The sequence below is a fragment of the Oryctolagus cuniculus genome, chromosome 16 (genome assembly GCF_051225735.1).
Source record: "Oryctolagus cuniculus isolate XC-2025 breed Fujian yellow rabbit chromosome 16, ASM5122573v1, whole genome shotgun sequence".
In the NCBI taxonomy this organism is placed as follows: domain Eukaryota; kingdom Metazoa; phylum Chordata; class Mammalia; order Lagomorpha; family Leporidae; genus Oryctolagus; species Oryctolagus cuniculus.
The window spans coordinates 21,427,239-21,452,386 of record NC_142882.1 but is presented as its reverse complement, the minus strand read 5'-3'; the positions used below and the strand labels follow the sequence as shown (position 1 = coordinate 21,452,386).

The following is a 25,148-nucleotide window of genomic DNA, read 5'->3' as shown; positions in this document are numbered from 1 at the left end:
CCTTTGGAGTCCTGATGTTAGGTAAAAGCACCTACCCCACAGCCTTTGCACTGGTTGACCCACTGCAAGCCACTCACTTCTGGAGATCACCTGTGTCTCATATCTGAGCTGTGGAATCCTGTTTCTAGTTTCCCTGGGCACCTACCTGAAATCACACCCTTCATGCATGCTCCATTGTGTCCACTTTCTTTTCATTCATAGTGTTTGTTTGCAGACACTTCTTCATCATCAGGATGTAGGTAATTTTATTTTTCAGCATGGAAAACTGGTTGACTGCACAGTGCTAAAAACTAAATCAGAAATCAATTTCTATATCTTAAGTGCAAGAAAAAATTTTACTTAAAAGAGAATATTTGCATGAACTTTAGTGAAAATGCTAGGTGGGAAGGAAGCCTTATTCAGAGATAGCAAGAGTTCACAGAAGCATACATACAAGGCAGAAATCAACCTACAGCCTGCAAAATGAGAATCGCAGCATTTCACCTATGGCTGATTCTTTGATAAACAGTCTTGTTGATCTCATACCAAGTGGTCACCTCAAACAAATGGAACAACGGAATGATACAGGACTTTCAGAATTCCTCCTTCTGGGATTCTCAGAGGACCCAGCACTGCAGCCCCTCATATTTGGGCTCTTCCTTTCCATGTACCTGGTCACTGAGGCTGGGAATCTGCTCATCATCCTGGCCATCCTCCCAGACCCCCACCTCCACACGCCCATGTACTTCTTCCTCTCCAACCTGTCCTTGGTGGACGTCTGCTTCACCTCCACCACCGTCCCCAAGATGCTGGTGAACATCCAGACGCAGAGCAAAGCCATCAGCTATGCAGGCTGCATCACCCAGATGTTCTTCTTCATACTCTGCAGGGTCAGAAAACTTCCTTCTGGTTGTGATGGCCTGTGAGAGATTTGTGGTCATCTGTCACCCTTGTACTACATGGTCATCATGAACCCCCAGCTCTGTGTGCTGTTTTTCTGGAAAAAAATAAGTCTCATGTTTTACTGCTCCTACAGGCCATGGTAACTAAGATTATTTACGAAACTCATAGTACAGGAAAATCTGATACCTCTGTTTTTCTCTTTTATGCCCATAATTCCTGTGTATATAACTACCTTAATGTCTTTTCTGGATAATACAGTTTAACATGCTTGAGTGTTTTACATCTCCTTGGATTTTATCCTGCATCTAAGGCCCTACATGTATTTCAGCTACAAGACCACAGTGTCAACCCCAGACACAGCAGAACAGGCCCCAGAAATATCTACACCAATATTTTTCTCAGGTAGATTTTTTTGCTTTATATAATATTTGAAATATGAATGGTGAAGGGCTGAATGGCTTCCAAGGAGCAGAAATTGGACCAGAAAGGAGATGGCTATGGCTGGAAAAAGGCCACATGGTAGACAGTGTGTTCATACACCTGTTTGGTACTTTGGTTATTCTGACTGCTAATATCTTGGGTGTGTTATTTTACTGTGATTTTGATGTATGTTACAAGTGGCAAAACTGAGTCAAGGTTTCTTACAAATGCATGCTCATCCTCAAATTAAGGTTTGATTTAAACACATAACTGAGGACAGATGCTTGGCACAGCAGTTAGAAAACACTGGGATACCTACATCCCATGTACCTAGGTCTGAGTCCCAGCTCAGATCCGGCCATTGTGCCATTTGGGGAATGAACCAGCATATGGATGACCTCTCTTTCTTTCTTTCTTTTTTGACAGGTAGAGTGGACAGTGAGAGAGAGAGAGACAGAGAGAAAGGTCTTCCTTTGCCGTTGGTTCACCCTCCAAAGGCCGCAGCAGCTGGCACTCTGTGGCCGGCACACCACGCTGATCCAAAGGCAGGAGCCAGGTACTTCTCCTGGTCTCCCATGGGGTACAGGGCCCAACGACTTGGGAAATCCTCCACTGCACTCCTGGGCCACAGCAGAGAGCTGGCCTGGAAGAGGGGCAACCGGGACAGAATCCGGCGTCCAGACCAGGACTAGAACCCGGTGTGCCAGTGCTGCAAGGCAGAGGATTAGCCTAGTGAGCTGCGGCGCCAGCCACAAGATGACCTCTCTTTCTGTCTCTCCCTCTCTCTGTCTCTCCCTCTCTCTGACTGTAACTCTGCCTCTCAAATAAATAAATTCTTTAAAAAAAATAGGTAAAAAGTCATACTAATGAGCTTTCCTTGCAATTATTACTTTATGGAAATAATTGAATAATATAAATACATTTGTGATATTATTAATCATCCTCCACAAATGTTCCACAATTTTCCAAAGTTTTTTTTGTATAGTCTGCGTTACCTTCTCTCACATGTCGGAACAGTCATGATATCTTAGAATGAACTCATTCTTTTTTCCTCAAAAACATGTATCCTCCTATTTCATAATATCTAATATTGTGCTTAACATCACAGAACCTTAATATTTAGGTAATGAAAAAGTTTTGAGTTGATGAACAGTCCATATTTAATGTTTACAGCACTGACATTCAACTAATATGCTCCTTAACAATTATATTTGAATTTCCCAAGGAAATTCTATGAGATATTGAACAATCCTAACTAGAAATCATCTCACAATACTTTGCTGCTAACCATTTTACCAATGAGAGAATGTGAGGCCATTATCTATGCAAGAACTCTAAAATCCATGTGGTTCTGCTGATCAGAGACATCACTGTTTATAATTAAAACAAAAACATCAGGCCGGCACTGCAATGTAGTGGGCTAAGGCTCTGCCTGCAGTGCCTGCATCCCATATGGGCACCAGTTGGAGTCCCAGCTGTTCCACTTCCCATCCAGCTCTCTGCCATGGCCTGGGAAAGCAGTAGAAGATGGCCCAAGTCCTTGGACCCTGCACCTGCATGGGAGACCCAGAAGAAACTCCTGGCTCCTGGTTTTGTATTGGAGCAGCTTCAGCCATTGTGGCCCTTAGGGAAGTGAAACAGTGGATGGAAGACCCTTTCTCTTTCTGGCTCTACCTCTGTCTGTGTAACTCTGCCTTTCAAATAAATGAATAAAATCTTTTAAAAATTGACTATTATCGTTTACTAAATATTGTTCCAAGTTACAATTTGGAAAACATTTGAGTTACATTAAAATCTTGTGTGTTCACTTAAATCCAATGCAATGGACTACCAAATAAGCAATGTTCAATCACATATATGGGTATAAGCACACATAATACACAAAACACATACAACTGTACACATTAAAAACAGACAAATGGGGGCTGGCACTGTGGCATAATGGGCTAAGCCTCCACCTGTAGCTCTGGCATCCCATATAGAAACCAGTGGTTCGAGTCCCAGTTGCTTCACTTCTGACCCAGCTCTCTGCTATGACTTGGGAAAGCAATGGAGGATGACCCAAGTCCTTAAGTCCCTGAACCTACTGGGAGACCTGGATGAAGCTCCTGGCTCCTGGCTTTGGATCAGCCCAGTTCAGTCCATTGAGGCCATTTGGGGATTGAACCAGCAGGTAGAGGCCTCTCTCTCTGTCTCTCCTTCTGTCTGTAACTCCACCTCTCAAATAAACAAATAAAATATTAAAAAAAGAAAAGAAAACAACTGCTCACCATCATACTTGGAGGAATTAAAAAATACAGACAAATGCAGAGGTGTTATTGCTGTGATTTTAGTCAGGCAGCAGGTGGGACACTACCCAGTTCTCTAGTCTGAAAGCACAGTTGGATCCAAGCTGAGACTTTGCAAGTGGAAGGAGTCAAAGTTGATGTGGTTGACATGGTCACAGCACTTTAGAGAAGACAGATGTAATTGCATCTCTAAGGGGAAGAATTTAAAATTTCCTCAAGGACTTTGGTGGGGAGTGCTAATTAGGGGGAAGCATAGCAGATGGCATGAATGGATGTCAAGTGTGGAGGCAAGGATGCCTGTTGCGATGCCCACAGTCCATACTTTAGGGTTCGATTCTGAGTTGTGCATCCATGTTTCCTGATACTTAACATTGCAGCAGGCATTAAATGATAGCTAAAGGACTTTGGTTCCTACTGCCTCAGATTGGTTTCTGGGTTTCTGGCTTTAGCCTAGCTCAGGCCTAGCTTCTGGGAGCATTTGAAAGAGTGATGGGTGGAAACCATTTCTTTCTGTCTCCTGGGGACATAGAATTAGCAGGACAATTTCATTCTTCCCAGATCAGCATCTCCACAGAGGATCAGGTGTTTAGAGGTTGGAACCCCAAGAGGGAGTTGTGCCTAATGAGCAGAGACAGGGAGCTGTAAGTTCACCCTCCGCTGTCATCCCTCACAATGTGCAATACTGGGCTGCTGGGGACAGGCTGATTTTTTTGAAGTCTTGATCAGACTCGGGGACCAATGATTCACTTATTCCTGCTGTCTTCATGTGATTGAGCTTCAGTCTCCATCAGCCATCCAGGGAGGAATCACAACTCCACGTGGAGACCCTCACCTCAGAAAACCCAACCAGGTGGGTACTACAGAGAAGGATCAGGGAACATGGAAGCTGAGAACATTTACCTGAGGCCACCTGATGGCTACCCCAGGCTATTTCAGATAAAGTAATCACATTGTTAGTTTCCTTATTGATCAATTAGTTTTTGAATTTATCTGTGATGTGACAATAAACAGAAGTGTACATTTAAACCAACACAGGACTCATTGCTTTCAATGAAATGATTGCAGTGGAAACCTGAGCAGGGATTGAGAGGCAGAAAGTGGTTTCACTAAAAGTAGAACATGGATCCAATTAAGAGGAGGAGAAAAATACAGTGGTAACAGAGGAGAGATCCACAGACAAGGGGGGATATTTATTGTTTATTATTGCTCATTTTCATCCTGTTTAGGGAGAGGCAGATACAGAAAGACATAAGGAGAGACATCTCCCACATGCTGGTTCATGTTTCAAGTGCATGGAACCCAACTAATTGGTTAACTGCCTGCTGCCTCCCAAGGAAGTGCTGTTACAGGAACCATGGCAGAACCAAGTAGAAATCCTATTCACAGATGCTAAGAGGCAGTCCTCTAAACAGACCCAGAACCTTGCACAAATCACAGAAATCCATTCTCTGGCTACTAAATATAAACTTTAGCATTCACTTGTATGAGGAAAGACTCCATGTATTAAACATTGTTTTGCTATTTTTGGCTTAGTTGGTGGTCATCACAACCAAATGGAACAAAACAATGGAATGCAGCTGTCAGAATTCCTCCTTCTTGGGGGCCAGCACCATGGCGCAGTAGGTTAATCCTCCACCTGTGGCGCCTGTATCCCATCTGGGCACTAGTTCTAGTCCCGGCTGCCTCTCTTCCAATCTAGCTCTCTGCTATGGCCTGAGAAAGCAGTAGAAGATGGCCCAAGTGCTTGGGACCTTGCACCCCATGGGAGACCAGCAAGAAGCATCTGGCTCCTGGCTTCGGATCAGCACAGCTCCAGCCATTGCGGTCATCTGGGGAGTGAACCAACGGAAGGAAGACTTTTCTCTCTGTCTCTCCCTCTCACTGTCTGTAACTCTACCTCTGAAATAAATAAATAAATAAAATTTTTTTTAAAAAAAGAATTCCTCCTTCTGGGACTCTCAGAGGACCCAGCACTGCAGCCCCTCATATTTGGACTCTTCCTTTCCATGTACCTGGTCACTGTGGCTGGGAACCTGCTCATCATTGTGGCCATCCTCTCAGACCCCCACCTCCACACGCCCATGTACTTCTTCCTCTCCAACCTGTCCTTGGTGGACATCTGCTTCACCTCCACCACCATCCCCAAGATGCTGGTGAACATCCAGACACACAGCAAAGCCATCACCCATGCAGGCTGCATCCTCGATGTACTTCTTCATGCATTTGCTGAGATGGACAACTTTCTCCTGACCATGATGGCCTACAAGAGGTTTTGGGCTTCGTCACCCCCTGCACTACACTGTCATCATGAACCCCGGCTCTGTGTGCAGCAGTTCCTGGTGTGCTGGGTCATCAGTGTCCTGCATGCCTTGTTGCACAGCCTACTGGTGCTGCAGCTGTTCTTCTGTGTACACTTGGAAATCTCACACTTCTTCTGTGAACTGAACCAGGTGATCCACAGTGCCTGCTCGGACACCTTTCTTAATGATGTGGTCATGTACTTACAGTTATGCTGCTGGGTGGAGGTCCCCTGGCTGGGATCCTTTACTCCTTCTCTAAGATCATCTCCTCCATCCGTGCCATCTCCTCTGCTCAGGGGAAGAATAAAGCATTTTCCACCTGTGCCTCTACCTCTCTGTCATCTCCTTATTTTATTATACAGGACTTGCTGTGTACTTTAGTTATCCTATTACCCAAAACCCACAGTCAAATGCAAGGGCTTCAGTGATGTACACTGTGGTCACCCCTATGCTGAACCCCTTCATCTACTTTCTAAGAAATGAAGACATAAAGAGGGCCCTGAAGAGGTCTCTAGGAGACAAATCATAAATGTGCAATTGTCTTGGGGCTGAACAAGAGCCAAGGATTGCAGGGATCAAAGCCTCCTAGTTGGAAATTCCCGCTGTTGGATCTGATTGTGAAAGTAGAATTTCCTCATCTGTTTATGTGCTGGATCTCTATCACATTGATTTCAACCTCTCTGTGCAATTTAAACCACTCACATAGAAAGGCATCAGGGGTCCTCAGTATCCCACAGGTTATCCTTTAGGTGTTTTCCTATTTCCCACATGGGATTAGAAGTATTTGCATATTCCCATTTGTCTCATGGGCCAGGAAGGATGTCTTAGGAGTACTTTATTCCTACTGGATATACATTGTACTGAGTAGCATTTCTTTGGATTTATGGGAAAAAATTCATGTGTGTTACTCCTATGGAGAGCCTACACATGGCAACTCAGCTCATCTACCTAGTTTGTAGGTCATGAAAATCTGAAGCCACAGATTTTCTCTTTTACCCCCATCATTCTTGTGTATCCACTCCTTTTAAAGCTCTCCCTGATAATCCAGAATTTACCATGTTTATGTGGTTTAAAACTTGTCAGTGAAGTTTAACCCTTCCTTTAAGATCTTGTTCTATTTCAGCTTCATGCCCATGGTGCCCATCACAGATGTGGAAACCAACCCCCCCCAAGGTTTCTGCTGCACAATTTTCTTAGGAAGACAGGTTTATTGTCTATAGAACATTTTGAAATGATATCAATATATGAATGGTGAACAGATGAGTGGTTCTTAAGGGGTATATACTTGTCAGCTTCCCGATCGTTAGCAACCAGCCAGAAAGCCAACTACAGGTTCAACAAAGGATACTGAGAAGACTCAGGTACATACCTTAAATCTCTTTATTATGGCGTCTAGAGGGAGAGACTACTCAGCCAAACTCCTGCGGGCACAGGCGCTAACGACCAGGGAGAGAGACTGAGCAACCTCCTCTTACAGAGCCTGAGGGTCCACTTATATACAGTTTTAAAAGGTCAGCCCCGCCCAAACGTTGCCCTCCCAGGTTGCATAGCTATGGTGATGAGGTTTGCGGTTTGGCGATTTCCTCTTGCAGGGCCGCTTAGAGTGCAGCTTCTTCTTCTGCATAATTCCCTGACAGTACTGGGTGAGGAGATGGGTGGTTGTGGCTGCATACAGGCTACACTGGGGGTCTTATGCATGGCATCTTATGTGCATGCTTTATATTTTGGTTGGTCTTAGTGTTAATGTCCTGTGTGTGATACTTCACTGCATTTTTCAAGCTGTTACCATTGAGGACACTGAATTGAAGGGTGCATCATCTCCCTCACTCATTCTTACAAATGTCTATTAACCTACAACTATCTACAAACAAATGTTTTATTTAAATGTGTAAGTTGGGATTGATGTTTGGTGTGGTACTTAACCAACTGCTTCAGATGACAACAAAACAAATCAGAGTACCCAGGTTTAAGTTCCATTCCAGTTCCAGGCCTGCCTCCTGCTGAAACATGCAGGAAGTCAGCTGATGATGGCTCAAGGACTTGGGTCCCTGATGCCCATGTCTGAGATTCAGTCTGGGTCCAAATCTTCTGGTTTTGTTCATACAGCCCTGGCTAGTATGGGCATTTGGGATGCAAGATCTCTCTGTGTTGCTCTGCGTGTCTTGCTGCCTTTCAATAAAATGAAAATAAGTATATAAAGGGAAGCGGGATACACAGCAGACTCATAGAATGGCAGATGTCCTAAACAGCACTCTGGCCTCAGAATCAGCCCTTAAGGCATTTGGATCCAGCTGAAAAGCCCATGAGAATTTTAGGCATGGAAAGCCAAGACACTCTGGCAAAAAATAGAGAAGACCTAAATGAAAGATCTCTGCGAGTGAGAACCCAGTGGAAAGAATGGGCCATCAAAGAAGGAGGTAGCTTTCTCTGAAGGGAGGAGAGAACTTCCACTTTGACTATGACCCTGTCTGAATAAGAAGGAAGTTGGCAAACTCAAAAGTCTTCCATAGCCTTGGCAACTCATGACTAGAGCCTAGGGAGATTACTGACACCATAAACAAGAGTGTCAAATTGTTAAATCAACAACAGGAGTCACTGTGTACTTACTCCTCATGTGGGATCTGTCCTTAATGTGTTGTCCAATGTGAAGTAATGCTATAACTAGTACTGAAACAGTATTTTATACTTAGTGTTTCTGCGTGGGTTCAAACTGATAAAATCTTTATTTAATATATACTGAATCGATCTTCTGTATATAAAGATAATTGAAAATGAATCTTGATGGAATGGGAGAGGGAGCAGAAGATAGGAGGGTTGCGGGTGGGAGGGAAGTTATGGGGGGGAAGCCATTGTAATGCATAAACTATACTTTGGAAATTTATATTCACTAAATAAAAGTTAAAAAAATAAAATATTTGAAACTATAAATGAAAAAGTCAAAAAGATATTAACAAGATTTTATTTAAGAATAGAAAATCATGAGGTCAACATTGTGCTGTTGCAGGCAAAGCCACCATCTGCAGTGGCAGCATCCCATATGGGCATAGGTTCAAGTCCTGGCTACTCCACTTCAAATCCCGCCCCTTGATTATGGCCTGGGAAAGCAGCAAGTGCTTGAGCCCCTGCCACCCCTGTGGGAGACCTGGGAGAAGCTACTGGCACCTGGTTTCAGGCTGGCCAAGCCCTGGCTGTTGTGGCCATCTGGGGAGTGAACCAGTGGATGGAAGACTCTCTCTCTCTCTCTTTCTGTCTCTGCCTCTCTGCAACTCTGCCTTTCAAATAAATAAATAAATAAATATTTTTAAAAATGATGAAAAATCCTTGTATTAATGCCTCCCCCCACTTAAATTCACAGTTTGTTTGTTCTTAACAACAGTGTGTGAATTTCTCATGAAAATTGTACGAGATTTGAAGATAGTTAACTAGATATCACCTCACATTCTTTCTCTGTTGACTGCGTTAACAGCATGTGGATGTGAGGTCATCATTTATGAAAGTACCTAAAGTTGAATATATGCATGTTCTGCTAATCCAAAGACACCACTCTCTATCATTAAACAAAACATATCAAACAAGTCTTGTTCACTAAAGATTTTTCCAACTCACAGGAGCTGTGAAAAGTCTGAGGGTAGATGATATTTAATCTCGGGGTGTGTAATTATTCCGATCAATCTGGCACCATGTAAACACATATAGGGACATAAACATACATGTGAACATGACACTCATACACCCATACACATAAAAAATATGGACAAGCATGAAGACTCAATAACTGTGATTTGAACCACAATGTCACTGGAACACTATATAGTCTACCAGTCTGAGATGACAGTGGGATCCGAGCTGTGCCTTTGCAAGTAGAAGGAGTCAGATTGGTATGGCTGATATGATGATGAACCTTTAGAGAAGACTTTATAGGATATTCACATCTCCAAGAGGAAGAAAGAAATTTTTCTCAAGGAATTGGGGATATGTTGATTAGGGGAAACACAGAGGAATACGTAAGTGAATGTAAGGAGGCAGGCATTTGGTGCACTGGCTAACATGCCCCTTGAGATGCCTGTGTCATGTATCAGAGTTTGGGTGCAACATTCAGCTCTGCTCCCAATTCTCTTACTGGTCATGCACAACCAGGGAATAAGCTTGAATGCATGGGGTCCTTCTTCCCATAAGGAAGACAGAGATTGGGTTCTGGGCTCCTAGCTTTAGCCAGGCCAAGCCCAGCTATGGTGTGCATTCAGGAATTAAACCTCTTTTTTCTGTATGTATCTCTATGCTTTTTAAATAAATATAAATAAATGAAAACTTTAAGTCATATACATACACACACAATGGAATACTATTCACACAAAAAGAATGACATTGTTATTTCAGACTTCATGGATGCACTTGGAGGACATTGTTGTAAATGCAATAAGCCAGGCACAGAAGGAAAATACTACGACTCATAGAATCTTATAAAGCTGATTTCATAGAAGTCAACAAGGGGAGAATGGTTAGCAGAAGGGGAGAAAGGACAGTGGTTGGTCAGTGGGTACAAGGTTTTGGATGGACAAGAGGAATAAGCTCTGGTTCTGACCATACAGTAAGGTGACCACGGTTAACAAAAATGCACTGGATATATCAAAATAGCTAGCAAGGATTCTGAATTGTCACAACTCAAAGAAATGATCAGTGTTGAAGGTGATTGGCATGCTAATTACCCTGATTTGATCATAATGTAGTATGTAAATGCATAAACATCACTGTATCCTCCATAAATTGTCATAAGGGGGCCAGTACTGTGGTGCAATTGGTTAAAGCCCTAGCTTGCACTGCTAGCATCCCATATGGGTGCCAGTTCAAGTTCTTGCTGCTCCACATTTGATCTAGCTCTTTGCTATGGCCTGGGAAAGCAAAATATGGCTTAAGTCCTTGAGCCCCTGCACCTGCATGGGAGACCCAGAAAAAGTTCCTTGCTCCTGGCTTCTGGCTCCTGCCTTTGGATCAGCTCAAGTCTGGCTGTTGTGCCCATTTTGGGAGTGAACCAGTGGATATAAGATCTCCCTGTCTCTCTTTCTCTCTCTCTCTCTCTGTGACTCTGTCTCTGAAATAAATAAAAGTCATATATATATAAATTGCAAGTTTAAATTAATTAATAAAATATTAATAATTGTATTAAAATAAAATAATTTCATTAAAATAAAATATTAATACATGTACCTCTTTATTAGCAAACATACTGAAAACTAAATGACAACTCTTAACTTGTAATAAAATTTCTATTTCATAACAAGTGAGGAGCCTCTAGTTTTACAACAGGGAAAATTTTCCTCTTCTTGAAGCAGGAGATGCCAATTATCTGGAGACATCTACAGCTATATACCCAACTAAACTCTTGGTCAGTCTGAAGACTCTAGGGAACATTTCAAGACAAGCCTCCTGTCTTGTATTCTGGAGAAAACATTGACTCAAATAAGTCCTGAGTGCTTTGACTCTGGGAGGCAGGAGAATTTGCAGAAAAAGAATAATCAGACTAAGTACACTTGACTTCTAACCTGGAGGTCTCTTAGGAACAGATAATCAACAGGGAAATTTTTTGCTGCCCAAACTAGCACTCCCACAGGGAAACTGGATGCTTACAGTCAGGGCACCTGGAGGGAAATGGGAACTGTGCTAATGAGCAGAACAGGGAGCTATAAATTCATGGGAATCTTGGTCTGATTCAGTGAGTGATATTTTACGCCTTCCTGATGTCTGGTGTGTGGCAGAGAGTCTGTCTCCATCATCAGTCATCCCGGGATGAGTCACACCTCCACCTGGAGGCCTTCCTCCCAGAGAATCATGCAGGTGAGTCTGAGCCCACCGTAGGCACTGCAGGAAAGGCTTGGAGGGAATGGACACTGAGAACATTTCCCTGAGGTGACCTGATGGCCAGCTCAGTCTATTTCAGGTCATTGAGACAAGAACACAGAACTCTCTGTTGACAGTTAAGTGATGGTAGATGAAGCCAAGCCCTGTCAGAGCAGGGACTGAGAAGCGCAAAGTGGTCCCAGTAAAAGTAGAACAGGTATCCAAAAATAACTGCAATTAAGAAGGTAAAATATAGGGTGGTAGATGTGCATTTTTAAATTCATTTTGTGAAAAACAGGAAGGTGATAATCTGTGAATATTTACAAGCAACAACCATTTTTAAAAAAACTCATGTCTTTTCTATATGTAAAAAATCCTAAAGAAGAGTGCACTATTGTACACAATATAGGAACTGCATTGATTTAATTTTAATAAATCTTATGTTATAGGACATATTTACATTTGCAATGCCCAAAATCTCCCAATTCTCAGCCATAAATGTATGGCTAACACTGGCTCCTTGTCCTCAGTTCTCAGGTTGGAAAACTATGGCCCTTGGGCCACATCCAGCCTGCCAACAGCTTTTGTGTGGCCTTTGAACTAAGAATAGTTTGTACATTGTTAAGTGGTTGAAAAAATTATAAGAAGATATGTGGAACTCAAACCAAATTCCAATTTCAGTGTCCATCGGTGAATCTAACCATGTTCCTACCTGCACATACTGTCTACAGCTGCTTTTGTGTTACAGTGGTAGAAGTGAGTAGTTGGAACAGCAACCATGTGGCTTCCAACTCTAAAACACCCTGCATCTGGCCCTTTACAGCTACAGTTTGCCGACCCTCGTTCTAATTCAGTTATTGCAAGCTTGTGATGGGTTTTCCAACTGCTTGCATTTATAAAATGGCAATTTCTTGAGCTTCCTTCCTTCATCAGCCAGTACATTAGTTGGTAGTTACCAGCTTGTGCCATTTTGCTTGTCCTCTGCATGGACCTTACATCATGTATGACAGTTTCAGTTCAGAAATAATCAATTTCCAGTTTTAAGTGTAACAAAAATAGGGAAATCATATTTTTCTGTCATGTTTGTTCTTTAACTTCTTGCTGGGAGTGCATCACCTGCAATATTATATACATAGACTAATTAGTATATTAAAAATGAAGCAGAAACTCTTATAGCATAGCAAGTATTCAGAGCTGTTTAACCAACAGAAACCCAGCAGTTTTGACTAGATTTGGGGGATAGCTTGTTTGCTAAAAACACAGTGTTAGAACATGATGTTCCTAATGTTGGAACATGAGTTATTTCCGTCCTGGAACACTAAATTCTTTAGGGAAAAATTTTTATTATAATGTTAAACTCTTCAACTTGAAGAGAAGGCAGAATCCTTTCAATTCATTGTGCATTCAGATAAGAGTAAGGTGACATTTACTTCAGATTCTTAGAATTACTGTAACTTCTGATGTAATCATTTTAAAGCAGATAGCATGAATTATGTCAAATGAATGGTGCCACATGTCTGTTTTCTATAGGAAAGCAGAATTCAGAGGCAGACATCTAAATTACTACCACCCTTCCCGTTCTAAAATACAAGTAATGAAAAAGTCCACTATAGGGGCTGGCATTACAGTAGTGTGAGTTGAGTTGCCACCTGTGATGCCAACATCTCATGTGGCCACTAGTTTGAGTCCTGGCTGTGCTACTTCCAATCCGGCTCTCTGATAATGAGCCTGGGAGAGCAACAGAGGATGTTCCAAGTGCTTGATCAGATCCCTTCCACCCATGTAGGAGACCCCAGTGGAGTTCTGGGCTCTTGGCTTCTGCCTGGCCCAGCCCTGGCTGTTATGAACATGTGGGGAATGAACCAATGGATGGAAGATTCACTCTTTCTCTGCCCCTCTCTCTATGTAACTTTGCTTTTCAAATAAGTCTCTTTAAAAATGTTCACTACAGCATGCATATTAAGACAAATTTCTAGAGGAGTTGTATTTTTTTTTGAAACATATGAAAAGCAGAGAGACTGAGATCTTGGTTTTACTGGTTCATTCTCTAATTGCCCACAAGGGTGGGGCCAGGCTGAAGCCAGGAGCCTGGAACTCCATCTGGGTTTCCCACATGGATTAGAGTGACCCAAGTATTTGACCATCATCTGCAGCTTTCCCTAGCACATTAGCAGGAAACTGGATTGAAGGTGTAGTAGCCGGGACTCAAATTGGTACTGTGATATGGGATGTTGCAGTCTCAGGTGGCTGATTAACTAGCTGTGCCACAACACCCTCTCCTGGAGTTGTAGTCTTAACCTACTAAAGCAATCTTATAGTATACAAAGGGCTTCTGAAATATAGGGTGGTACACTCACCACCATGAGTGTAATTTCACTCTGTCCATCAACGAGTTACAATATAGGTATGATAAACACCTATGCAATTTATTTGCTGCTAAGTTCTGAATATGAAAAAGAATACTTAAGTTTTGACTGCTCTCCTTAACATACTCACAAAGCCATTACCATGCTCTGTCACTTCCCTAAAAGTTGAAGAGGCTTATTAGGCCTCAAGCTCACTTAACTTTTGGAGGAGGGACTGACTTAGCAACACTAGGGCAGTAAAGAAAGTCTGGAACTTAAAAATTTGTAATCCCAGATGTAACAACAGAAAAAGGGTGCTGGACTTCCTTGGGGCTTCACTATCTTATTCACACGCAATATTGTCTGAGGCTGTGATGAGAATTATTACTACAGTTGTGAGATTTCTTTCTGATGTGACTACATACAGAACCTCAGCAACCTTGAATCTCAGAATAGATGGATATACAGATTCTTTGAAATGGGAGATTTCTTTTTTATTTTTTTAAGGAATACAAATTTCATCAGTATCACTTTAGGAATATTCTTCTCACCATACCTGCCTTCCCACTCTTCCTCCCTCTCCCCTTCTGCATTAAGATTCATTTTCAATTAACTTTGTATACGTAAGATCAACTCTATAATAGTTAAGAGTTAAACAATTTGCACACACACGCACATTTGGGGGCTGTTTGAAATCAAGTTTGGTCCCACCAAGAAGTATCAGTGAATTCTTTGTGAGCTTTTGTAATTTTGCATCAAAATATATATTTATTTGAGAGGACATTTCCATTCAGTGGTTCACTCCCTCAAATGCCCTTCATGGCTGGGGCTTGTCTGGACCAAAGCTAAGAGCTGTGAACTCATTCCGGGTCTCACCCCAGGTGGATCACAGGAACTTGATTATTTCAGTAGTCATTGCTGTCTCCCAGGCTCTGCGTTAAGAGGAAACTGGAATCAGGAGTGGAGCTGGGACTGAAACTCAGGTCCTTTGATATGGCACCCCAAACCGGTATTTTAACTGCTAAGCCAAACACCTTCCCCCTAATTGTGATAGATATATGGTGATACTCTATAGTGTAATCCTGCCACAGTGCATTCACTATACGATTGGTCTTGTGAATTTTAAATTTTGGAACTACAGTTCTACAGAACTACAGTGAAACAGGTGCAGTTGGGCTTTAATTCTCCCTTAACTTCATTATGAAATTGAATGATGGGTGAGTGGATTAATGGTTAAGAAGCTGGGTCCCACTGCAGATTACCCAACTGTGGCTACTGGCTCCAACTTCTTGATAATGCAGACCCTGGGAGGCAGTGATAATATCTTAAGTAATTGGATGTTTGCCACTCACATGGGAGACCTGGTTTGAGTTCCAAGCTCCTGGCTTTGGCTCCGGTCAGCACTGGCCATTATTATGAAAGGTCAAGCTACGTATGAGGATACTTCAAAAACTTTGTGAAGAAATGAATTTAAAAAGTAAGTTTATTTTGGTGCAAAAAAATTTAAAAATCCGTATGTTTTTCATGATATACATCTTTCATGAACTTCTTAAAGACCTCATGTGTACATGAATTTCAAAATATTTTTACCTCTCAACAAACTTACCATCTCATTTTCCATAAAAATATATATATAGGGTGGTAGATGGGGACAAATGAGATAGGCAAGTAAAGGCATTTCTTTTTTTACGTTTTAGTTATTTCAGGGTTCAATGCAGTGGCGTAGCAGGTAAGGCCACCACCTGCTGTTGCGGCATCCCATGTGGGCACCAGTTCGAGTCCCAGCTTCTCCACTTCTGACCCAGCTCTCTGCAATACCTTGGGAAAGCAGTGGAAGATGGCCCAACTGTGTGGGAGACCTGGAGGAAGCTCCAAGCTCCTGGCTTTGGATCATCCCAGCTCCAGCCATTGCAGCCATTTGGAGAGTGAGCCAGCAGATGGAAGACATTTCTCTCTGTAACTCTTTAAAATAAATAAATAAGTCTTTTTCAAAAATTATTTTATTTTACATGAAAGGAAGAGAAACAAAGAGTTATAGACAAAGACATACAGAGAGATCTATCTTCCATTGGCTTACTCCACAAATGCCTGAAATAGTTGGGGCTGGGCCAGGCCAAGAACTCAGAAAGCCAGAATTCAATGTAGGTCTTCTCTGTGGGAGACAGGAAACCCAACTAATTGAGCCGTGACTAGGATCTGTCAGAGGGTGCATCAGTAGGAAGCCAGAATCAGGAGCAGGGCTAGGGCTGGAACCCAGGGAGTCTGACCTGGGACACAGGTGTCCCAAGTAGCATCTTAAATGCAGCACCAAAAACTCATATCTACTCTTTTTTAACTTTTGAAATGATGCATATTGAAACTGATGATAGGGTCAGACCAAGACATTGTTTGTAAATTCTACCTACAAGAGCATTTCGTGAGACGTGTCTTTTGTAGCTACTTATCTCAACTATAAGCATTCCCATGGGTGGGGGATGAACAGAGCAAATGGAAAGGGTTGGACTAAATAGCTGTTTTTTTGCAAATTATTTATGAATATACTTGTGGGTTTGATAACCGTTTACTTTATTTAATGCAAATTGTCTCCCAAGATTGCTGCCTTTCAATCTTGATGTTGGGGTGTGTTAGTTCCTGCTTCGATTGTGTTCTTTCAAACATACTCATTTTGCTGTTTGCCACTTATGGTTCTGTGTGTGTGTGTGTGTGTGTGTGTGTGTCTGAGGATGAAGTCTCTAAATTTGTGTCACCAAAGCTTTCAGGCTGTCTTAGTGTTCCATCCACTGCTTTGTCAATGCAGAATCTTGCTTCATTAGAGTTAATAAATCATCCTTTTTTTAATTTGACAGGTAGAGTTATAGACAGAGACAGAGAGAAAAATAAATCATCTTACATAAATGTATTTCTATTTTCTTTTTAAAAATATTTATTTATTTATTTGAGAGGTAGAGTTACAGACAGTATATAGAGGAAGACACAGAGAGAAAAGTCTTCCTTCTGTTGGTTCACTCCCCAGATGGCCACAATGGCTGGAGCTGCACCAATCTGAAGCCAGGAGCCAGGAGCTTCTTCCAGGTCTCCCACATGGGTGCAGGGGCCCAAGGACTTGGGCCATCTTCCACTGCTTTTCCAGGCCAGAGCAGAGAGCTGGATTGGAAGTGGAGCAGCCAGGACTCAAACTGGCACCCATAGAGAGTGCTGGCACTGCAGATAGTGGCTTTACCGACTCTGCTACAGCACTGACACCTTCAATATATTTTAACAAGGCACAAGTAAAACCTGGGGCACAAGGTCAGCAGTCTTCAGTTTTCATCTCCCTTCCTTCCCTCTCAATCACACATGAAGGGGGTGCCTGCCATCAACTGGCACAACACGCTGACATGTTCTCTCCACAGTGCATCCCTTTTCCCACCTGTGTCATTCATAATTTTCATGGTCTCTGCTGGTCTTTCTCCTTGATTTGTTATTGCATCAATGCTAATGTACTGATTAGCACTAAATCACACGGAACTGGGACACAGAACAAGGCTCACAAGTGCTTTTGCTGTGACACCAGGCAGGCATGGGTGGAGGCTGGAGATGCTGCTATGCATCCTACAATGAACAACCCTCAACAAAACAATCAAGAGTGACAGGAGTACACAGAAATGGGTTAAACAGCTGTTACATCTTTAGTTTCATTTATTCATTTTTTTTTAATTTGTATGAAAGATAAAGAGTTTCCATTTGCTGGTTCACTCCCTGAATGCCCACAACTGCTGAAGGGGGGCCAGGCTGACTCAGTGCAATTCTCCCCCCTGTGTGGCAGACACTGAAACACTTCAATCATCAACTGCTGCTGCCTGCCAGAGTGTGCATTAGCAAGAATCTAAAACCAGAAGGGGAGCTGGGACTCAAACCGAGGCACTAAATATGAGAGGCAGCCATCCCAAATGGCGTCTTAGCTGCCAGCCAAATGCCCACCTGTAATTTTAGTATTTCCATCTTCAGCTTGTTTCCCAAAGACAATGACACCAACATGGCTGCCAGAAAAAAATGAAACAGTCTGACTTTGCTCACTGTTGACAATGTCCACCCTGATTAGTGTGAATCTCCTTCAAGTTTGTCCCCTAAGGGGCAGGAAGGGATTTCCTGTGATTTTCTAGAAGTATTACAGGGTTTGATCAAAGATTTGCATAATTTGCCACATACTGATTTGCCTGTTATAATTGTATGCCCAAACACTATAAGCATATTTTCTATAGTTGCAGGCATATTAGATGTGCTGTGATTATTATTTTCCAGTTCACTTTGAAGGGAATTTTGCAGCCATTAAAAGGTGTAAATATTATTTAGCTAAACATGCCGCACCTTTTTAAAAATATTTTATTTATTTATTTATTTGAGAGGTAGAGTTACAGAGAGAGGCAGAGGTAGAGAGAGACAGAGAGAGGTCTTCTGCTTGCTAGTTACTACCCAGTTGGCTGCAATGACCGGTGCTGTGGTGATTCGAAGCCAGGAGACAAGTTTCTTCCAGGTCACCCATGTGGGTGCAGGGGCTTAAGGACTTGGGCCATCTTCTACTGCTTTCCCAGGCCATAGCTGGATCAGAAGTGGATCAGTTGGGACTTGAACCAGCACCCATATGGATTCTGGTGCTGTAGGTGGAGGCTGAGCCCACTGTGCCAGAGCGCTGGCCCCAGGCTTCTCTTCATATTTCTGTGTTTCTTGCCTTCATTCAGATGTTTTTGTCAACTGTAGACATAGAGATTCTAGATGTTCATCTCGAGTGTTTTGCTCCTTCTTACATTAATGTTTATCCCTCTGATTCTCTGTAAGAGCATGCCAGAGAGCTCCAACCTCATTTGCTTCCAGTCAGTCATTTATGTCAATTGTCATTCAACAATCTGGTCTGTTCCAACTACACAAGTGTGACCTTGTCATATGCTAAATTTCCATATGGGGAAACTTCATGGGAGACGAATTGCAAGGAAGTTTATTTTTGATGGAAAAAAATGGAATTCGGGCCTGTGAGGGAGGCTTCAAGAGCTCATGGAAAATGTGCACTGTGAATAAACTACACACGGATTTCAAATTCTGCACCAGAACAAACTTATGTTTCAATTAAACTTTCCACAAAATCACTGAAGGACACCCCTCTCACAAGTGGCTGGCTTCTTTCCTTTGCTTATTTACATGCTTGAGATTTCAACCCGAAAAATGTCTTCACAGCAAAAACAAACAAACAAACAAAAGCAAAAACAAAAAAAGCACCACCACCACCACCTGTGTCCATGGGAGAGACTGTTGCTCTGTTGTTAACTCTGCAGGTGCACACAGGAGGTCACCAGGTAGCAGGACCAGAGGAGCTTGCCCTTCCTTAGTGTCTCCATAACCATCGTACATGATGACGTCTTGCCCTCCAACGTCTGCTTCCTCCCCACTCCATTGATTGAAAAGAGTTTCCTTTGCATCTTCAAGTGAAGGAGGATGGATGGTGACTGGCTTAGCACTTGGACTGCCCATGGCCCCTGTCCTGAGTGACTGAGTTGGGAGCCCCAGCTCTACCTCCCTGCTAATCCACACCCTGGGTGACAGCAGAGACAGCTCTAATACTTGGGTCACTACCATCCAATGGGAGACTAGAGGGAGTTCCCAGCTCTTGTCTTCAGACTGGTCCAGCCTCAGCTGTTGCAGGCATATGGGGGGAGTGTATCACTTGATTAGAAAATTCCCTGTCTTTCAAATACAAAAAAATAAATCAATTTTTAAAAGGGAGAGAAGAGTCATACCACAATAGTGCCCCACTTGTATTTGCTCATGGGAGACTTCCAAACTGGAACTTCTGGGTGGTGTTTATGTTTACTTTACAGTAAAGAGAACCTGATTTGACCAGCATGGGCCACTTCCACATGTAGCCCTGTAACTTCAGCCAGAGACAAGAAGGGAATGGTGGCAATGCAGCCGTAGCAGGCCATGGTGTCAGCATGTTTGTCTCTGTGTGTGCTCGTTGTGTGTGTGTATGTATGTGTGTATCTTTGTGATAGGACAGCAGTGTTCACAGCTGGGGTGCCAGGGTTCTATATTCCAAGGTTCATTTATCCCGGGTGACACTTAAAACAGTGAGAATACAACTTAACCAACACATGGCATTTAGAAGGAATTCATTTCACATCACTGGAGGCCCTTAAAAAAAAGAATGTATGGGGCTGGTGCCATGGTGAAGCAGGTAAAGCTGCTGCCGGCAGTGCCAGCATCCCATAAGGGAGGAAGTTCAAGTCCCGGGTGTTCCACTTCTGATTCAGCTCTCTACTAATGTGCCTGGGAAAGCAGTAGAAGATGGTCCAAGTCCCTGGGCCCCTGCACCCATGTGGGAAACCCAGAAGAAGCCCCAGGCTCCTGGCTTCCCATTGGCTCAGCTCTGGCTATTGTGACCATTTGGGAATTGAACTAGCGGGTTGAAAACCTCTCCCTCTTGCTCATTGTCATGGCCACAGTTGAGTCCTTTGGAGTCTTGAAGTTAGGTAATCACATGGGCCCCAGGGCCTTCACACTGGCTGACTCCCTACAAGCCCATCATTCTACAGATCCCCTTTGGCAATCTGTCTGAGAGTCATGGCTCCTTCTCTCATCTGATCTAGACACCTGCTAGACAATCACATTCTCCACCAAGCTTCTTCTGCCTGACTTTCCTTTCATAGCATTTATTTGTTGGCTGGTAATCCTTCTGCATCACTGGGAAGCAGGGAATTTTGTTTTGTAGCATATGGTTGTTGGTTGGACAATAGTTGGAACATGCTCAGAAGTCAATTTACATTGCTCAAGTGCAACAAAAATTCTTATTAAAATGAGTAGGATATGTACAAGAACGTTGCTGACAACTCTAAGTGGAAAGAAAACATTACTCTGTACAATAATCCCCAAATGGCACTAGATCCACACACAAAATATGGAAATCAATTTTTTGCCTGCAAAATACAAATAGTACCATTAAATCTAAGTGAGCAATAATTTTTGTGTGAAAAGTAATCATGGCATCTCTTTCTTTCCTGCATTCCTCAACCAATGGAGCCAGGGAATGATACACAAATTTTAGAATTCCTACTCTTTGGATTCTCAGAGGACCCAGAAATGCAGCTCCTCATATTTGGGCTCTTCCTCTCCATGTACCTGGTCACTGTGGCTGGGAACCTGCTCATCGTCCTGGCCATCCTCTCAGACCCCCACCTCCACACGCCCATGTACTTCTTCCTCTCCAACCTGTCCTTGGTGGACATCTGCTTCACCTCCACCACCATCCCCAAGATGCTTGTGAACATCCAGACGCAGAGCAAAGCCATCAGCTATGCAGGCTGCATCACCCAGATGTTCTTCTTCTTACTGTTTATTGGGCTGGACAACTTTCTTCTGGCTGTGATGGCCTATGACAGGTTTGTGGCCATCTGTCACCCCCTGCACTACTTGGTCATCATGAACCCCCAGCTCTGTATGCAGCTGGTCCTGGTGTCCTGGGTCATCAGTGTCCTGCATACCTTGTTGCAAAGTTTAATGGTGCTGCGGCTGTCCTTCTGCACGTGTCTGGAAATCCCCCACTTCTTCTGTGAACTGAACCAGGTGATCCACAGCGCCTGTTCTGACACCTTCCTTAATGATCTCATTTTGTATTTTGCGTCTGTGCTGCTGGTTGGAGGTCCACTGGCTGGGATCCTTTACTCCTACTCCAGGATTGTCTCCTCTGTCTGTGCAATTTCGTCATCTCAAGGGAAATATAAAGCATTTTCCACCTGTGCCTCTCACCTTTGCATTGTCTCTTTATTTTATTGTACTGGACTGGGAGTTTACCTTAGCTCTGCTGTTACCCAAGATTCACACTCAACTGCGATCGCCTCGGTGATGTACACCGTGGTCACCCCCATGCTGAACCCTTTCATCTACAGCCTGAGGAATAAAGACATAAAGAGGGCCCTGAAGAGATCTTTGGGAGAGAAACCATAAAAGGGAAATTGTCTTGGGAATGAAAAATTGTTGACAATCGCCAAGATCAAACCTCAGAGGCAGAACTTATTACCCATGGATCTGCTTGTGAAAGTATTTTGTCTTGCTTATTTGCTGGAGTTTCCTTTTTATGGATTTCAATTACTGCACATTGTGAGAAATCCACTCACTGAGCTTTCTGTTCTCAGTGGCCCACAGTCTGTGAGTCTGCTATTTTCCAACCTTCCCAAAACTACTCCAAACATGTTCTGAAAAATTTGGAAATTCCCATTTGTTCTGTGGGACAGTAAGGATATCTTAGGAATAGTTTTCCTACCTGACACATGTTGTCCTGAGTAGTGTTTCTTTTAACTGAAAAAGAAAGTCATATGTTTAACTACTACAGATAGACTATCCATGGCAGCTAAGTTTGCCTACTTTGTAGTTAGGAAAATCCTGAAACCACTGGTTTTCTGTTTTCTGTCCATCATCCCTGTCTATTGTCAGTACTTTAATGTCTTTTCCAGATTTTAGCACATGTGTGTGTTCTCTAACTTCTCATTGGAGACTGTCCCCATATGTAGGATCCAGTTTCTATTTCAGCTCCAAGAAGAGTCTACCACTGACATCCACAGATAACTACTTCCCCATTTTCCTTTTGTAACAATGTTTATATTGTATATGACATTTTAAACATGAATGGTGAAGAGCTGAGGTATCCCTGGGGGGTCAGTTGCAGTACCAAGGGGAAGGCAGCAGATGCAAAAGGTCTACATGAGGGAGCTGATGTTGATGCACCTGTTTTTTAATTTGTTGTTTTAACTCCTAATATGCTGGGTGTGGTATTTTACTGCAATTTTGCAAGAAGTTACCATTGGGGAAACTGAGTTAAGGTTACATGTATCTCCCTGTGTTGTTTCTTACAAATGCATGTTCACCTGCAAGTAATCCCCCAAATCAAAATTTGATTTAGACGTGTAAATGAGGACAAGTGCTTAGCATAGCACTGAGAAAACACTCAGGATGCCTGCATCCCACATCAGAACAGCTAGGTCTGGACACTGCCTCTGCTCCCAATTCAGCTTCCTGACAGTGAGCACTTTGGGAGGCAGTGATGATGGCTCAAGAACTTGGCTCCATTCCACCCATGGAGGAGAACTGGACTGTGTTCCTGGCTCCTGAGTTGGGCTTTCCCATTCCTGGCCATTGTGGAAAGTTGGGGATTGAACCAGTGAACGAGAATATATATATTCACATTCTCATTCTCAGTTATATTCTCTCTCCCTCACTCCCTCTCTCTCAAAATAATAATAATCTGCTTTAAAAATAATAAAAATTGTTCATCCTATCCTCAGCAGTGTGTCCCATTATTATTGAGCTCCTACTGGACACTGTGATTTCTTGTCCAGTTTCCTTCCTCTTGTGAAGATATTTTCAAGTGTGGGTACTTGTTCAAATTAAGGTCTCACTGGGGCCCAATAAAAGGGGTGTTTTATTCTACCTTGTCACTCCATTCTCCTCTTATAAAGACTGAGATCTTCCTAGATCCTTCCTCCTAAGTCAATTGATGATAATAACTTGCTTAAGACAAGAATCTGACCTTACTTTGCCATCAATAATAATTACCCAGACAGCATTTACTTCAAAGTCATTCTTTCCTCCTGGGCTTTCAAGGCTCTAATGTAATAACCTATTCTTTCATTGGATTTGGTAACTGCTTTGCTTCACTCATATATGTCTGGGTAGAACTGCCAACTGCACAATGTTTTGTAAATGTGGCATTGTGACACATTTTAATTTTTAAAAATTTTATAGAAGCTTTTATTTAATAAATATAAATTTCATAAGTACAACTTTTGGATTATAGCAGTTCTTCCCCCCATGCCTGCCCTCCCACCCCCAAACTGTCCCACCTCCTACTCCCTCTCCCATCAGCCTTTCCTCTTGATCCATATTCCCATAACCTATCTTATCTTTCCCATTGTCCCCTATTTTCATTATTCTCTACCCAATTGTCTTCCCCAGCTGTCCTTTGTGGGAAGCAAGGCTACATTTTCTTTGCAATTCCCATCCCTGGGTTTTCCCTTCACTCCAGAGCAGAGCACTGACTTGTCTGGGTGGACACTACCTCCTACAGAACCTCACTCTCAAAGGCTTCCTATGGGAATCTGTTATTGTATTAGGGGCCCAAAAAACAACTTTCACACATTTGTGACTTCAGACAACACAAATTTGACATCTTTCAGTTCGGCATGTGTTTCCTTGGGTTAAAAGTGGAAGCATCTGCAATTCTGTGTCTTCTTAGATTGAAGTAAGGAAAAATCTATTCACTTGCCTTCCACATTCCTTGCCACATTCCTTGACTTGTGGTATCGCTGCCATCTTCACAAGCAGAAAGGTCAGATTGGGTCTTCCTCCCATGGTGCGACTCTGCTACAAATTTCACCACTTTCCTCTTCCATGTTGAAGGGCCTTAGTGTTTACTTTGTTACAGAGTAGGCTACACATTCACAGACTCTGAGGATTAATAAGTAAACTTCTTCCACAGGCCATAACCCAAAACATCACACAGTGCACATTTTTTTCAAAGAAACCTTTTATTTAATGAGTATAAATTTCGCAAGTACAACTTTAGGAATACAGTGGTTCTTCCCCCAATCCATGCCATCCCACCACCTCCTCCCTCTCCCATTCCATTCTCCATTAAGATTAGTTTTAAATTAACTTTATACACAGAATATCAACTCTATACTAAGGAAGGATTTCAACAATTTGCACACACGCATACAAAATATAAAAAGCTGTTTGAGAATAAGTTTTGCAGTTAATTCTCATAATACAGTGCACATTTTTAAAGACTTCTTTATTCAAAAATCAGAGTGACAGGGATGGGCAGACAGAAACAAAGAGATCTTCCACCTGCTCCTTAACTCCTCAAATGTCTGCAGCAGTCAAGGCTGAGCCAGGCTGCAGCCAGGAGCCAGGAACTTCATGTGGGTCTCTAACATGAATGGCAGGGAATCAACACTTGAGCCATGATCCACTTACTTGTGGATGCATTAGCAGAGAATTACATATGAAATGGGGAAGCTGGCAATACAATAGGATATGCCAGAGTCCAAAGAGGT

At 42.7% G+C, this 25,148-nt stretch overlaps 1 protein-coding gene and 1 pseudogene across 1 annotated transcript; both read left to right on the top strand.

The window, feature by feature from the left end:
• The first annotated feature begins 545 nt into the window (after window positions 1-545).
• Window positions 546-6,419, top strand: LOC100342161 (olfactory receptor 7A10-like; annotated as a pseudogene).
• Window positions 6,420-21,111: 14,692 nt separating this feature from the next.
• LOC100346412 (olfactory receptor 7A10-like) lies at window positions 21,112-22,041 on the top strand. Its single transcript, XM_002722099.3, has one exon. It carries the CDS (start codon window positions 21,112-21,114, stop codon window positions 22,039-22,041), a length of 930 nt encoding a protein of 309 aa, XP_002722145.2.
• Window positions 22,042-25,148: the final 3,107 nt, after the last annotated feature.